At 41.0% G+C, this 17,737-nt stretch overlaps 1 protein-coding gene across 1 annotated transcript; it reads right to left on the bottom strand.

Moving 5' to 3' along the window:
* Window positions 1–14: 14 nt before the first annotated feature.
* On the bottom strand, window positions 15–15,370 carry TADA1 (transcriptional adaptor 1). The gene is made up of 8 exons (XM_068965012.1): window positions 15,251–15,370; window positions 9,998–10,089; window positions 9,688–9,753; window positions 6,529–6,626; window positions 4,857–5,066; window positions 3,474–3,625; window positions 1,552–1,714; window positions 15–1,109 (listed from the first exon to the last, which is right to left on the bottom strand). The coding sequence occupies exons 1-8, from the start codon at window positions 15,322–15,324 to the stop codon at window positions 957–959; spliced, it is 1,008 nt and encodes a 335-aa protein (XP_068821113.1). The 5' UTR covers window positions 15,325–15,370; the 3' UTR covers window positions 15–956.
* Between the last annotated feature and the right edge of the window lie 2,367 nt (window positions 15,371–17,737).

Below are 17,737 nucleotides of genomic sequence, written 5' to 3'. Positions count from 1 at the left end.
GGGTCGCAAAGAGTCGGACACGACTGAACTGACTGAACTGAAACCCATCTGTACATTCTAGTGTATCTACCTATAACATCTCTTGAATAAAAAAGTCACGTATCTTTTAAGAAACAAACTTGGTAGTAACACTGCCATTTGGAAGGATAGTTCACAGGAACAGGAGAATTAACCAAGTAAAAATCCAGTATGTTTACTTGAACTTACAACAGTTTACAGGAATAATGAACAGATGAACCTACCAATCAAAGTCTTTGGGCCTAGCAACTCTAAAAGAAAGGAATTATGAGAAGATATTTTATAAGGTTAATTACATCCTAAGAGATTATTCTGATTTGGTTTTTAAAGAAAAGACTATCTCATCAAACAGCAAAGCATTTCTAAGTCTTATTTTCTATGAAACTGTAATAGGCAACTCTATCTGTTAGAACTCGTCACACACAAAAAAAGTATATTAAACTGATTACTAACAAAGATAACCAATTTTTAACATTTTGTCAAAATCAGTAAAAAAAAAAAAAACAGTTCAGGAGAAAAGCAGAAATTTTAGACTTGCCAGATACAGAATATGTGATGTCTCTGAACAAACAAACAACCTCCTGATTGTGGAGACAAAGTTATAACAGCTTCTTTGTTCTAGAATGTCACCCACCTCACATGAAGACCACAGGATACTAGGGCTCAGATGCCCAAACATCGCTACTCCAGGCACCGAACTTTCTCAGTGCCTAGTCCCATAACTGGAACACACACACATACACAAGAGAGAGATGGGTCATTATCAAAATCAGATTTATATTAATGGCGTCACAGTAGCAACACAAAAGGTACTGTCTCATTTCCATAGGAAAGATTATATTTACACTATACACTTAAGTCTTGAAACGTGAATCACCAAAACATTCAATCCAATAATCAATGAGGTTGCTGAGGGTCCCACACCGTCAGGTCCTGATTCAGCAGAACAAAAGCCCCTCCTTGGCTGCCAAGCGCTGGCGATGGACTTTGTCTTGCTGCAGCTCTTCATGATTTGGATGCCAGAGTTTCATAATGATCCTTTCAATGTTGAGAGCATACACGGTATGGGTAGGAATGACCTCCCTGTGTACCTGGGATAAAAACATCAGCATGTCTCCAATTATACTTCAGTATACTTATTTTTCCAACACAGAAAATGAAAGTAAGGTTTGTATCAACAAAACACTCACACAAAAGACACAAACCTGTTAAGTTTTGAGCCAGAACTTAATGAAACCCAAACAGATAACAAAAAAACAAGGAAATAACAAGGCTCTGAAGGAAAAATAAGGGAACAAAGTTTTTTTTTGTTTGTTTCCTTTCACTGGAAAGGTGAGGAATGGGGGAGGTAAGTTAGGAAGAATTCCTGAGAGCAGGATTGGAAAATAAGGCTAGTATTAATGGCTTCAATAACAAACAAAAACTGAAAAACAAAAGTCAGGAAATGGAAAAGCTAGAGAATATCTTTGTAGACTTGAAGAAACTTTGAACCTATCCATAAACCCAGATAAACCTTAAGGTGCCAAGGGTTACCTGCAAAGCTTCAAAAAGGTCGTACATGTTCACTGGAGGCAAAGATGCGGGCAGTGTGTCCCCCGAGCACGCCAGCAGGAGTGCAGCCTGCTGCTCAGCATCGTCGGGGGGCGGGTGGGACGCTGGGTTCTGACCAGCACAAGGAGCGGAGAGGGCTGGAGGGCTGAAAACAAAACGTTCCAGAAACGTTCCAGTAAGAAAGAGGGAACAACCAGAGCCACTGAACACCCAGAATAGGGATGGTCTGCTAGAAAACTTCTTATAAAACATATCTCAAAAGGAATCAGAAATCCAATTATTTTTCAGCCAGTGTATATATGAATAACCTACAATTTCATTTTTAAAGGCAGCCCATCCCTTAGGCTGGAAATAAAATGCAGTGCAACTGCATTTACCCTCCTCCCTCCACAAGTGTCAAAATATTTGTTAAGTCAGGATACAGAGTCAAAATTGTTTCCTGCCCTTAAAGAGCTTCTAGGTGGAAAAAAAATAATAGAGCCTAACTAAAGGAAAATGAAATTGCAAACTGACTTGGAGAGGAAACGAAAGACAACAGGATCAAAAAATAACAAGCAAGGAAAGATAAAGCACAAAAGAAGCAACGGGCAAAACTGGAGGGTAGAGAAAATACACCAAATTTTGCCAAGCTCGCCAAATAGAACCCAGATATAACTGGCAAGACAAGCATGATTTTTGTATCATAATACAGCAGAAGATAAGCTATGCCATTCTGGAGAACACAGAGGAGGTGAAACAGCAAGGAGGGGACTCAGAGGAAAGCACAAGTGGAGTGTGAGCGTGGGTTTCGGCACCAGACAAACGCAGCCCTGATGGAGAAACAGGTGGCCAAGAATGAGGCAGGAGCCGTCCAGAGACAGGCTGGCAGGGAGAGAGGGCGGCTGGAGGCCTGGCAGGCTCAGACACTGCTCCAGCACTCACCCAACACAAGGGGCTGTTTTTCTCTAAAGACGAATGACTCACAAAGGAGAACAAATAATCGACAACAGATATGCTTGAACGAGGTTGAGAAAGTAAATCTTCACCTATGGCAGTCTGAAATAGTGAACCCAATTTAAGCCAGTGCTCTCCAAAAAGAGCCTTGTGAGTTGTGTCGAGGTCTGCGGAGCCATGAAACAAGCGCCAGCACCAGGCCCTCCCTACGGTGTCAGCACCGTCTGCCCCGACTCCCTGCTCAGCTCTCCCACCACACACCCCACCACAATCGTGCCACCGGCCTTCCCTGCCGGTTACTTCTTCCCCATCACCACTCCAGCCAGCCTTCCCAATCATGCTTTTTTCTCCCTCTCTTCTCCCTGAAGAGAGACAACAAAGGGAAGATAATCCTGGTCATCTCAGGGGGATGTTTCAGGACAGCATAGAGGTCCTGGGAGCCCACAGTGCAGAGAGGTTCCAGAGATCGGAGCTGAAAGACCAGATCTGCTCAAGAGGGTGCCAAGAGCAACCGATGACACCCAGCCCAGGCCACCATCGTGAGCTCCAGCTACAAATGCCAGGTAAGGATCTGGAGACACACCCACCACTGCTCCTCCCACCATCAAGAAACCCAACCCTGACCCAACAATCACAGGCCACATCTCCGAGTGACAGCTGGCCCACTCCCACCACCAGGAGGTGCTGCCCCAGGAGCCTTCAAGGTGCACTGCCCTCAGAGAGTGGGGCCACTCGCATTAAAGCACACGCCGCGGCCAAACTCTACAACTTTACTTTTGATCTACAGAGTACCAAAAGCGTTCACTAGTTATATAAGAAAGCAACTTGAGAAAATAAAACTGTACTGCTCTCAGAGATACCCTAGACTCACAGAAACTCAATAACCAATTATTTAACAGTGGTCTATTATGTAAGAGTAGCATAACCAACTAGAAAGGATAGATGCAAAAATCGCAGGAAACTTCGTATACCTTTCTATTAAGCTGTTGTAAGCCACTACACTATTTTTCAGGTATGGCTGTGGGGTCACATTACTACCAAAGGCATATTTAAAATGACCATCACGTAATCGGTAAGCTTTTCTTCTTGACACAACTGATGTCAGTATGTCTTTAAGGTGATTCTGTAAAAACAAGAAAAAAAAAATGAAAAATAGCATGAACTTGTCTTAAAAGCAAACCATAAAACTTCCATTTACCAAACAATTGTTTACTGGCACTTAATGAATGGAGACGTGAGAACGGCAAGGAAGTGCTGAAGCCAAGTGAATGCTCACTAGAAAGCCGCAGGCCACACCCGAGCGGCAGGGTCTAGCCAAGAGTGAAGGGCGGTGACTGTTTCATTCAGCTCTACTTGAGATGAGCCTGCTCTATGGAAATGTGTTAAAGTCTTTACCCCTCTAAATTGGCTCCTCTCTCTCAAAAATGATTTTCAGATAGCTTTAAATAGAAGTACAAAAACAAGTAATTTTTTAAAGTAGCGAACTACCTTGAAGCTTGTTTGAAAATGGTACAAAATCTTTTAAGATCAGAAATATATTATAGTGCCCAGTTACTAAAATCCTTGCATAAATAGAATCCTGGCTCTCTCAAAAGCCACATAAAAGACAGCTATATACAGGAAATAAATAGATATTAGGTACTTGACATCTCTTCACCTTTGTGACAGCCTAAGAGAGGGTTAGAGACGGTCTGTGAAAACAGAGACAGACGAGTCCCAGACTACCATTATCAACAGCAGAGCCAGGGGGCATGGTATTTCAATTATGCCAGTAAGATCACCTCACGTCAGGACATCATGGTACCATCTGTAGCTTAAAACTTCATGAGATAGCTATTATAATCTCTGAGGTACAGGCGAGGAAACAGAGGCTCAGAGAACCGAAAGGAAAGCCCCAACGTCACCTGTCAGTACCCGTGTAGACCCCAGTGTACGTTTTGTCTAGTGACTGAATGAGTGAAATTAATGAATGAAAGGGTGTGCTAAGACAGAATCCCGCAGTTTGGACACCACGCCTAATAATGCTCTTCAAATGCTGTGCCACAGCAAAGTCAAGTGATTCTAATCTTTAGGATTCTCAATCTCAATTTTTTGCTTAAAAACTGTCCCCTTGTTAACAAGTTAAACATCAAAAGTGTTATGCCACTCGTAACCTTTTGAAAAGCTGAGTCTGTTAACTGAAGGCAACTGTTTGGATTGTGATGTTTCTCCCCTCAAGAGAAAACCATTTCAGCAAGGCAATTCTGAAATCAGAGTTACATTTTAGCTCTTTTCTTGCAGTACTAACTCTGAATAACACACACAAGCCTGTCACATTCAATCGATAGGAGTGTTTTTGACACCAGCAAACCAACCTCCACCGCATAGACCACAGCTGAGACAGCCTCCTCGGTGACGTTGTCCAGCCCGTGTTCGTAGGCAGTCACTATCATTCTCCCTTCAAGCTGACCCCGAGTAGGAAGCATCATTGTGTGGGAACAAAGTTTCAAGTCATCATCATCCTGGGGATCCTTTGCCACAAACTGCTGGGCTCCTGAGAGGGGATTCTGAGGCTGGAATCTATGCTATAGGTAAGAAAACTTTTCAAAATTATTCATTACATGGCAAGTAATAAGACGCAAACAAGAGTAACCAATGAATTGGACCTGCGATCCTACAAATTAATGCCATCAAAACTAAACCACAAGTTAAAAAAACAGGAACTCATGCGCAAATAATCACAGATTCACAACCATTACATATCTATAATGAAGATATGAGTTTAGGGGAATAGCAATAGTATGCACAGTAGTTTATCCTATTTAATTAATTCCTTAGAAATCACAGAATATATGGCTCTGTGCTAAAAATAACAAATGGGGAGAAGGAGAAGATATAAAACTATTTTCAAACAAGTCAAAACATTTTAAGTACACTGGTAAGCAAGCAGATTCTGAACGCAGAAATATACAGTGAATGTTTCAGAAGACTGGTAATTTCTGTTACCAACATAACAGATCTAATAACAAATATTCCAAGATAATGTAGGCTAGTGTAACTCTTCAGTTACATTATATTCCACTAACAATTCTCAACACGGAATCTTTTTAAGACAGTCATTAGTTTTTTAAAAAAATAGCCTTTCCCAATCTTTTCCACTTATAAAACCCCAGCCTTGCTCTGGGAGATGCTTAGAGCACATTTATATTCTCCCTCATCAGTAGGAGATACGCCTCTGTAGCTTTTGGTTAAGTCCAGCTCACAAGATTTTGTAGCAAATATGGCTTGTCCTGTTTGAAGTCTGTATTATAAAAGCAAGTTGCTTTTCCATTTTCCAAGTACAGAACTATTTCATATCAAACATGCTTTTTTAAAGCAAGTATGCCTCTCTGGAGATGCTGATGCCCTCCAGATCTAATATTATTGATATAAAACATGGAGCAAAAAGTAGAAGTAAATAAATGTTTGTTGATATTAATCAATAAAGTACCCAATCAAATCTATAAAAGGGATAGGGAAACTTTGTTCCCTGGATATAAACCTGAAAAAGCAAGTTATTCTGAAATGTTTACAAATTTCATAGTCCAATGCCTTCAAGATTTCTCTGAGGATCCCCAGAAGGCTCAAGGTTTACCAGGGCATCACCAGGATCTTGCTGGAGGCCTCTAGGCCTCCTGGACCCTTGAAACAGAAGTCTTCAATCTGGGTAACATTATTCATTCCCAAAGATATTTTAGAGAAAAAAAAACACAGGTATAGTCCTTGAATCACTGAAAAATTATTATATACTAATGACAACACATTAATAATTATGCAGTAACAAACCAGAATTATAAAAATTCAGACACTTTGGTAAAGAGGGTTTCAAAGATTGAGTCCCAATTTCAAATTCAATAACATCTTTTCCTCCCCAAATAACGTGTTTTTCTGTTCACCTTTTTTCAACTTTCCTACCAGAATTGTAATATTCATTAAAAAACTAAAGCCAGTTCCATCACAACAGTTCTTAAATCAGTCATTACCAAGATTTACTGAAGAACAACCTACATCAAATTTCTGACGAACAGAAGAAAGCTTTTTCTTTCCCTTTGGTTTTCCAGGTTTGGCTGCAGAACCCCCTGTCCAGGGTAAAGATCCAGCACCCTCTGTGAGACAGAAAAATAACAATCATAAGAGAAAAGAACGACAACTGATAACTGCTGAGTTCTGTTTACCCTTTGGGTTAAAGAAGTATGAGATGCTCAAATGATGAAAATAAACAATAAATGCTTAAATTCAGATGTCTTTCTGCTTCTCTAAAAAACTTCAAATTCTCTCAAATCACTTTTTTTTCCTAGCTGTAACCAAAATTGTTCTTTTAGGAAGACAAATTTGTTTTTCACGTTTTTAACTGTCTATAGGGTGCTTGTTTGCTTAATAGTAGCAGTAACATTATGAAAAGAGGACAGAGTTTTCTAGTTCAAGACAGCAAACAGATCACATCTATTTGTCTCTTCTCTCTTCCAAGACCCTACTAAAAACAACAGTAGGAAAAAGTAAATGACATGTCCACAACAGAGACTAAGAGGAAAATGAGTGGCAGACCAAGATGAGATCTCACCAAATTCCAAGGATAGGCTAAAAAGGAGCCAACTTACAAAGTGGACACATGGAAGCTACGGCCTAAGCTAGGCAAGCTTGGTGAATAGATGGAACTAAGTTAACCTGACCAGTAGACATCCATATAGAATCTGAATTTGTAGTTGAGTCCAGTGGAAAGCAGGAGGGAGAATACAGCTACAAACAAGATTAATGGAGTATCTATGTTGAAAAGTCATCCATACAAATGCCTTCCCTCACATCCAGGACTGAACTCAGTACAACACAAAAAAGATGCGTCCCCTGATCAAAAGTTAAGAACTTCAAGACAACACGAGTACAGCACCAAGCCAAGTACAGGCCCTTCCGAGTTCACTGGACAGTTGTTCCTGGCCCCACGCAAGCAGCCCCGCTCACCCCTGTGCACAGGGGGGCATACGCCACAGGAGGACGGAGAACTCTTCTCTAGTTAAAGCAAAACAAAACTTCTTGGCTTTACTGAGGTGGCTGGCATGGGTGCTGGCACCCTCAAGCACAGCCCCACTGTAACACTGGCTTCCTGTCACTCTAAAGGGCATCTCCAGGCAGTTTTATGCTTCATTCTTAAACACAAATCATCAGACATTTGATAGACATCTGTAACATGGTAAGAAAGACCAAGCTAAACAAACAAAAAAATCAAAGTTATATACACTTGAAAAAAATATCCCAAAGAATTTTAAGAAAAAAGACAATGCACAGAAAGTATCTAGGACACAGCTGTTAGCAGTCAACAAATAATATCATTAAAACCATCTTTCTTGCCTGGCTTCGAGAAATAGTAAGCAATTTGACCACAATTATCAACACACACAAAAATTATATTTCTATATTGTACTTTTAGTAGAAATCATCTCTTTGTTGCCAACAAATATTTTAAGGAAAGATATTTGGGGTGTTTGATGGAGAAATAATCTCTTAAATTCCAATGTATCTTCATTTATTTTTAAACAACCAACAACAAACATTCAAGAGTATCAAAGGCTTTAATTAAAATCAGCCATCTACATTAATATCACTTCATATTATTTTGGCATTTTTTATTTCTAAGAGAAATTTTACACGTTCTTTCACCTGCTTTTTTATAACCATGTAGGGTAGATATTACGGTCTCATGGATGCTCTCAACATTCAATAATTAAATATATCACCTAAGCTAGTGGCAAAACTTAAACTTGAACCCAAGTCTCCTGACGCCTATCAACCAAAGTTTTTAATTCCAATCGTCCCACTGAATCTTTTGGGTGTGTGGCAAAAAAAGTAAGATCCAGCCTCACAAAATGTTGGCTTTTCTGATCAAATTAAATTTTAAACAATACAGTGGATTATCTTTATGATCTAACAGGCAAAAGTCCACTTCTATTTAAATTACATAAAACATCAGGCATAGCGGACAATGTGCAGCAAGGGGTATGGTGAGGGGTGGAGAGCAGCCTCCCTGCTCTAACACCAGTCTCCATAAACAAATGCTCTTTACCACTCTTCCCAGCAAGGTAACTTCTCTTGAGTGTGAAGAACAGGCCTTTAAGATATCTTATCTGAATTCTCCATCTTACAACAGAGCTTAGCAGAGGGAGATGATACAAAATACTAGCCATGTCTAGATAAAAGAGGCTTCCCTGGTGGCTCAGATGGTAAAGTGCCTGTCTGCAACGTAGGAGACCTGGGTTCGATCCCTGGGTTGGGGGAACCCCTGGAGAAGGAAATGGCAGCCACTCTAGTAGTCTTGCCTGGAAAATCCAATGGACGGAGGAGCCTGGTAGGCTACTACAGTCCATGGGGTTGCAAGGAGTCGGACACAACCGAGTGACTCCACTTTCTCTAGATAACCATGGGCTTTTAATAAATGACCATCAGAATTACCACAGGCCCTTTAAAAGCAACAACAAAAACCAATAGTACCTGTAAATACAAGAACCCAGGATAAGCTTTACCATGAGGCCAATTTTTAATGTATTTATTTGGTTTTGACTGACTGATTAAAATAAGATTGAAAGAGGTGACTTGTACCACTTAAACCTCCAAAAAACTAGGGGCAAAAAATCATTGTCTGTACCCATTTTCTTAGGCTGAAGTGACAGATGTGGCTTCCATGTACCTCCCTACCATGGTGCTATTCACTACCTTTGTTCTTCACCAATAGTTTGCCAAACACAGGCTGACGCACTTAACCTTCCAGGTGCTAATGTCTCACTGAATTAAGATCAGGAAAACCCAAGTTCTCAACACATGCTGTGGTTTCTCCTCACCTGGTTTACCCTCTATGCATCTCTGGTGAACCTCTTCTAACCACCAACTGCCCTCTCTTCACTCTCCTCAGCTTCTTCCTCCTGACTAACTACTCGCCTCCTCACCTCTGGTTTACTTAAGTAACTGAAACCCAGTAAAGCCCAAAAGTCAATGTAAGGACAGTGAAATTACCTGCTTTAAAAAGGTCCTATAAAAGAATCAGCACTTTATAATAAAATCTGTCTTCTAAGAACATTTCATTTGCAAACACGTCTGTTAGAGGCAGCGAGAGCCTGGGAGTACACCCGAGTTTGTGGCTCTGCTGACTGACATCCCTAGAGGTTACCTGCACTCCCTTACCTGGTGTAGACACCAAAATCTGACACCGCGTGAGAATGGCCAGGAGGAAATCGTTGTGAGAGTGGACTGGAAGAGGGAAGATGGCCACAAGTCAAGCATACGACATTCACAACATACGAAACCACTGTTTTAGTCTAGTTTCTAAAGACTTTGGATATCCCCTACTCTGCCATTCTTTACATTTACTTTTAAATATCCACATTATTTAAATGACCTTACATACTACTAAAACAAAAAAAAATTTTAACTTAATCTATTGCAGATCTGGGAAAACTTCAGAACAGTAAAATAAGTCCCCAGATTATTTTACCATTATCCTGTGTGAGAAGTCTATGAGCTTCAAGGTCAAACTCTTCTTTGCTGATCTTCTGCTTGAACCACAACTTTAAGTTAGCCCAGTATCTGCAGAGGCAGAAGCAATATTAAGAACCTCAGGTTTTGCTTCTTCCCCAAGTTCACTTTATCTCCCCCAACTCCCAGAAAAGAAGGAAATTTTGCATTCCCTAATGTTATGGACTGAGTTGTGTTTCCCCCCAAATTCATATGTTGACTCCCTAACCCCTAGTACGACAGAACATGACAGGGCCTTCAAAGAGGTAATTAAGTAACCTGCTTATTTAATTTAAATGCAGAGTACATCATGAGAAACGCTGGACTGGATGAAGCACAAGCTGGAATCAAGATTGCCAGGAGAAATATCAATAACCTCAGATATGCAGATGACACCACCCTTATGGTAGAAAGTGAAGAAGAATTAAAGAACCTCTTAATGAAACTGAAAGAGGGGAGTGAAAAAGCTGGCTTAAAGCTCAACATTCAGAAAACTAAGATCATGGCATCTGGTCCCATCACTTCATGGCAAATAGATGGGAAAACAATGGAAACAGTGACAGACTTTATTTTGGGGAGCTTCAAAGTCACTGCAGATAGTGACTGCAGCCATGAAATTAAAGGACGCTTGCTCCTTGGTAGAAAAGCTATGACCAACCTAAACAGCATATTAAAAAGCAGAGACATTACTTTGCCAACAAAGGTCCATCTAGTCAAGGTTATGGTTTTTCCAGTGGTCATATATGGATGTGAGATGGACTATAAAGAAAGCTGAGCACCGAAGAATTGATGCTTTTGAACTGTGGGGTTGAAGAAGACTCTTGAGAGTCCCCTGGACTGCAAGGAGATCCAACCAGTCCATCCTAAAGGAAATCAGTCCTGAATATTCATTAGAAGGACTGATGCTGAAGCTGAAGCTCCAATAATTTAGCCACCTGATGCAAAGAACTGACTTATTGGAAAAGACCCTGATGCTGATAAAGATTGAAGTCAGGAGGAGAAGGGGAAGACAGAGGATAAAACGGTTGGATGGCATCACCGACTCAATGGACATAAATTTGAGTAAGCTTCGGGAGCCGGTGATGGGACAGGAAAGCCTGGCGTGCTGTAGTCCATGGGGTCCCAAAGAGTCAGACATGACCGAGCGACTGAACTGAACTGGAGGAATCAGGGTAGGCCCTAACCCAATGAGACTGGTGTCCTTATAAGAAGGGATTAGGATACAGACAAGAGACAGCAGGCAATAGCCAAAGGGAGAGGCCTCAGAAAATAACAACCCTGCTCACACCCCGATGTCAGACTTCTAGACTCTGGAATGGTGAGAAAATAAATCAGTTGTTTAAGCTCCTAAGGAGCCAGAATACCGTCAAAAGAGGAAAGTCCTCCCTAAAATGGACTGAGCAGTAGTCACAGAATCTGACCTATAAGTCAACCAGCTAAAAACCATAGCTGTACCTTTCCTTCCTCACTGTTGCCTTTCTAAAGGACCTACTCTCCAGAAAATACACTTAAAATTATTTTAAAATATTATTAAAGTTGTCAAATATTGTTTATTTGAAAGCTGCGGAGAGTAGATCTTAACAACTTACTGCTCAAAGACGTAATAAGTCTTTTGTTAACCTGAATATTATTGACCAGAGTGTTTCAATATTCACTTACATAACAAATAGATGGTCACAGGTGTTAGTTTCTACAAAACCCCCCTAATCAATAATGCATTAAAAGTTCTCATCACAAGAAAAAAATAATTTTTTAACTATGTATGATGAGAGACATGAACTAGACCTATTGTGGTACCACACTACAAAATATATACAAATACTGAATCATTAATGTGGTACCCCTGAAACTAATGAAAAGCTGTCATTTATACCTCAATTTTAAGAAAGATTTATATTTTAAAGTTTCTGTGTTTTATAGATTGAGGAGTGCGGTTTTTTAAAGTGAAAACCAACCACTACTCATAAAAATTACTAGTTAACTGGTAGGAAAAAAAGGATCCAATCTTTTATACCTTAACAACATTATTAAAAATAGGAGTAAAGTACTTGATTTTTCACATCCACACCCCTTGTTTTGATGCTTAAGAAAGCTATTCCTCATTCATGAAACAGGACTAATAATTACTTAGCACATGTTTTTACAGTACCTTTCAATTCACGATTAGCTACTTTCTAATGCTCATTTGAGTTTCTAACAACAGAGTGCTAAACAAGACAGTTTAATGCTCTCACTGTCATCATTATACCCATGGCAGTTTCTCCTGCTGTCCTATACACCGATCAGTTTAAGTCTGTATAACTATATATATGTAATTTTTTGAGTTCCTGTACTCCCCACCCCAACCCCACTGGAGAAAATTCATAACTTTAATGGAGCCCTAAAGTTTCCCAAGACCCATTTCATTCAGCAGCAAAACAAGTTTAGTTCTAGAACCTGGCACAACATTTCACCTGAGTCAAATTCATTAGTCAATAAAACCTTCTCAATAGGAAACACTTACATGATTCCTCTGCCTTTTTAAAGACAAGAACAATTTAAAATGAAATAAAGTGCCATAGAAAAGCAAGTCTTTCCTATCCCATTCTATACAACAAAAGAGGAGAGTAACATGAGAAAAACTTCATTATTCAAAAACTCTGTGTTCCTATTTTACAAGAAAGGATACTTTCAAATACTTCATATTTGAAGTGAACTAAGGCAAGACTCTGCCAACCTGATGCTATCTTTTCAAACTTTATAGCCCAAATAGCCAGCACTGGCTACCTATCATGTTGAAGACTCACTTCCAATCCTGGTCCCTGTATTAACTCGTTGTATAGCCATGGACAACTGATTGTTTTCCTTAAAAATAAGGAAAACAAAGTAAGCCAGCCTCTAGGATAATGGGTGATGAGTATAAATGGATCGGACTAGGAAGCACTGCAGAAACCTGGGGAAAATTAAATAATATATGGCTAAATCATCCAAAAAACAAAGCACTCATTTGAACCCAACACTCTACTGAGTACTATACAAAGTGAGTAAGTTAGCAAAGCTCCTGTCTTTCTAGAAGCTGACATGGGCAGACAACCTGACATAAAGGACATTAGGACAACAGCATAAAATAGGAAACAACTCGTGCCTGAGATCCTTATACACCTGATATATTTTACCTACAAACAAGAACCGCATTTAAATGGTCAGGCTGTACAAACCAAGACAAACTACTCAAGTAGGATATGTGAGAAAATATTGTAGGACAGACTGCTCAACCAAGAAGCACTTTTTAAGGAGCAGAAGGGAAAAAAGACAATGGAAAACATTAATAAGGAAAAACACTGTACCACTAACTCTACCTAACACAAAGGTACATTTTGATTGCATTCTTAATGGAGATTGAGCTACAGATGCACCAAATTTAGCTTCGGCATCTGTATTTGACCAACATCTGATAGCCAACATTGATCTTTAAAGACCAAATAGGAAACACTAATTTCAACATTTCTGGTGACCTGTGTGACAAGTGTGGCTTCACAGAGAGCATCATCGCATCTAATTAGTCAATTACACACAGGAGCCAAGTTTACTGCTGCATGAAAACATTCACTTTCAAATATTTGTAAGCATCATAAATATAAGAGTGACAAGTCTATTGTGCTTAAAAAGTGTAAATTTCAGCGGTATTACAAAAATAAGCTACAGTAATTAATGACAGTAAAGGCTATTTTACTCATTAAAATAATTAAGGATTTTTAATTAAGCAAGCAAGGAAAGAGAAAGAAAGTCAACATGCATATTAAACTATAACTTCAGGTAAAAATATTTTATCTTTGGGAGTCAATGTTTATAAAAAATTAAATAATTATGCCCAAAATAACATATTAAAATTTAATTCCAGTGTTTCTAGTTTGATTTATTATTGTTCCTAATACTAAAATAATCTTTAAAAACTATATTTTGGTTTTAGTTATTCCATTTAGTCCATCAGTGTTCCAAGAAGTCTTACATGGGAATTCTGTGTATCTTGGTAAGACAAAAAGTAGACTGCCACATCAAAATTTCACAAGAAGGAAAAACCAAAACTCATGTATGACATCCAAGTTAAGTAACTTCAATTCAGTGATAATAAAAAAAAATTAAAAGATAAGGAGAGAGAGTGGAGAAAAAGAAAGTATCCCCCAAACACCTCGCACCTCTAGAAACATTTCAAAGTGAATGCCTACTGAGTACTGCAAAATGTACCGAATATCACACAAATCATCCGGCAGCAACAACACAGGCATTATAGTCTTAAACGTTTAAAACTGGCTTCTAATATTTTAGAAAAATTAAAATGTAATCATACTGTTTTGAAAACTTCCAAATTTGTCCTGGTACTTTGGAGGGTTCCTCCTATGACTTTGGCTTTGTCTGAATTACTGATTTTACACTCAGCCATTTCGGCGATTCTGACCCAACTATGTACTCGGTCCCCTGCTATAACCTGGGTGAAAGTCTCTGGGAGCTTCTGGGATCCTTTGCAACCCCCGGTAAGGTTTCAGAGCGAGAAATTAGACACGAGGACCGCAATACTGCCATGACTTTTGAAGAGTTAAGATCTCTGTCCTCTCATCTATCAAACGGGAGTGATAACTGTACCTACCTCAGATCTCTGTTGCGAGGATTAGATGAGATAGTACATCTAGAGCGCTTAAAAGGTGTTCAATAAATGTTCGCTACTGCTATCATCACTGTAACTGCAGCAGTGTTCAGTGACTACTTCACGGAGGGTCTGTCTGCCTTCCGAAACGGCTTTCTCTGTCTTACCCACAGTTCCCGCGCAACACCTGAGCTCAATAAGCCTCCGCCTCCACGGAGCCCTCCGGGAGCCGGGCGCCTAGAGACGTGCCGGGTGGGACTAGGCCGCTGCTCAGCCACACGCGTCCCGCACTCCCGCGCCCCTGCCGCAGCCGCCCAACAGGCCCTTGGGCGTGAAGGCGTGGAGGACGCCTTGCTCGCCCCACCCAGGACAGAGCCTCGGGGGAAGGCGCCCGCCCGGGTCCCGAGCAAACCGAGGAGGGCGGCCTCTCCAGCCGGGTGCGTCGGGGCTGCCCGCCGGCCCCAGCCGGAAAAACCCACAGGCCCCACAGCCCACGACGCGAGGGGCGCACAGGCCCAGGGCCGCGTGGAGTCACTGCACGATGGGTGGGCAGCCAGAGGCCGGGGGAGCGCCCGCGCAGAGACGCGGAGGCTGCTTCTGGGGAGTTCTTACTGCTTCACGTTGTCCCCCAGGGCCTCGCTCAAGTTCTTCTTCGCCGCCTCCAGCTCGCTCACAAAGGTCGCCATTGCTCCCCACGTACCAGCCCGACCTCACACCTCTCGGCCGCAGCGACCAGCAACCGAAAAAACAACTCCGCGAAGGCTTGGGCTGCGGCGACGCCGCCCGCTCCCGTCTGCCCCGCCCCCAGGAGCTCGGAAGACCTGTGTTCGGTTTTCAGCTCCGCCCGCCTTGCTGAAGGGAAAGCGCTGAGCCGAACTCGGCGTTTCCGCGGTCCTCCAGCCCCCGCCCCTCGCGTCGCGTGCCCCGCCTCCTCGCGCTCCACCGTCCCGCCGCCGCCGCGGGACTGCAGCGCCGCCTGCTGGGCTGGCGCCTCCTGGGCCCTCAGTCTTAGCGCTGCTCGAGTCTCTAATTCGCTCTTTTTACCTGCATGAGTATCTCCTCCCTCCAAGTGAAAAGGTAAATGATGTTGATTTTATTCTCTTTCGTTGCCTTATTTTTTTGCCGACCACTCATTTAATTGACTTGTTAATTTTCTGGCTTCTCCAACTAACATGTAAGTTCGTGAGGACAGGATTTGTATTTTATTCACTGCTGTTTCCCCTAATTCCTAGAGCAGTACCTGACACATAGTGGACTGTCAATAAATATTTGATAAGTGAACGAAATAATGAGGACAAGTAGGGAAAATACACAGAAGGATAAAAGAAAAAAAATGTTACCACCCCCAGACAAACTCTTTCCCCCTTCCCATAATTTATAATCATACCCTATCTTCAATTTTGCGTCTTGGTGGGGTTTTCGTTATATTTACTTAATATAATAATATATGTGTTTTCCTCTTATATCACATCGTCTTTATTATCGTAATTTTATTGACAGCATATTAAATACCCTACAGGAGAAAGGCACACAATAACTTGTTTCCCAATTCTTAGACTATTTCCATTTCTTCTTTAAAAAACAGTGTTGTAATAAACCTTATGCATAAAGCTTTCCCTCATTTAGGATTATTACTTTAAAACAGAGTCCCATAAATAGAATTACTGGGTTAAATGATAGGAGTATTTAAGAGTCTTGATACATATTGTCAAATTGCCTCCCCCAAGTTTGAAATAATCCTAAATGGCTTTTAAATCTTGTGTAATTTCTCCATGGATGTTCCTTAAAGCTTCTTCTTTCCTTCAGCAAGTAGACAATGAGTTTCTGTTATGCACCTGGCTCTCTTTTGGGTGCTGGGGATACAAAGATGAACTGGACAGTTAAAGGCTTCCTACCTGTGTCATAAAACTCTAGAGAAATTTTGACTTTTAAAAAACTAGTTATCCATGTATGCTTTTCAAGGCTCCCCACTGATTACTGACCAAATTCCAGTCCCCCTAACCTGGCATTAAAATTTTCTTGTGACCTGGATTCAGCCTACCTGTCCCCTCACGCACCCACAGGCCTGATTTCATCACCCGTAGTATCTACTTCACATTCTGGTTATTTGACTTTCTGTAACAAACCCTGTGTCTCAGTCCTTTTATATCTCCCCTCTGCTAGTCTTGAGACCTATGATTGACTGCCTACATTTTTTACAGTCAGGTTCAAATATTAAAGGGCCCCTTCAGCAGAACTAGGAAGGGGCACAGATGTTTGGGTATATCTGTCAAGAACAGTCCCTGGCTGTGTGGTTATCCCATCTACCTGTCCACTAACAAAATGACTCGTCTCTTGGAATCGATACTTGGAAACATGCATACCTCTACACGTCTAGCTCAGTTAAACAGTCCATCCTCTCTCATCATTTTGCACACCTATTAGCATTCATTTCAGTATAGTTATTCAGGTAAATGTCCATTCAAACTGTAGTGTTAGACAATATAACAAACCAAAGACATCTAACCAAAACACATACTTAATAGAAATGAATACTAAAACCATTTGTAATTTGATAGTTTACCTTAAACTAATTTTCAGTCTTTGAATTAAAAGAAAAACACATGTATCAACGCATATATATGGAATCTAGGAAAATGGTACAGGTGAACCTATCTACAGGGCAGGATAAAGTCATAGATGTAGAGAGTGGGCACGTGGACACAGTCGGGACGGGGAGAGTGGGCTGAGTTGGGAGAGTACCAATAACATGTACACTACCATGTGTAAAACAGCTCCTGGGAGGCTGCTGTATAGCACAAGGAGCTCAGCTCAGTGCTCTGTGATGACCTAGAGAGGTGGGACTGGGGTGGGGATTGGGAGGGAAGCCCAAGAGGGAGGGTCTATGTGTACACAGAAAGCTGATTCATGTTGTACAGCAGAAACTAAACAGTCATACTCCAATAAAATTTTTTTTTAGTTATAGCAATACTGGTAAAAAATGCATACCTTATACAGACAATTATTAAATGGCAGGGCTTCCTTGATAGCTCAGTTGGTAAAGAATCCGCCTGCAATGCAGGAGACCTTGGTTCCATTCCTGGGTCAGAAGATCTGCTG

The sequence above is a fragment of the Capricornis sumatraensis genome, chromosome 2 (genome assembly GCF_032405125.1).
Source record: "Capricornis sumatraensis isolate serow.1 chromosome 2, serow.2, whole genome shotgun sequence".
NCBI classification, from domain to species: Eukaryota; Metazoa; Chordata; class Mammalia; order Artiodactyla; family Bovidae; genus Capricornis; species Capricornis sumatraensis.
The sequence above is the reverse complement of the archived record's forward strand: the minus strand, read 5'-3'. Positions and strand labels throughout refer to the sequence as shown.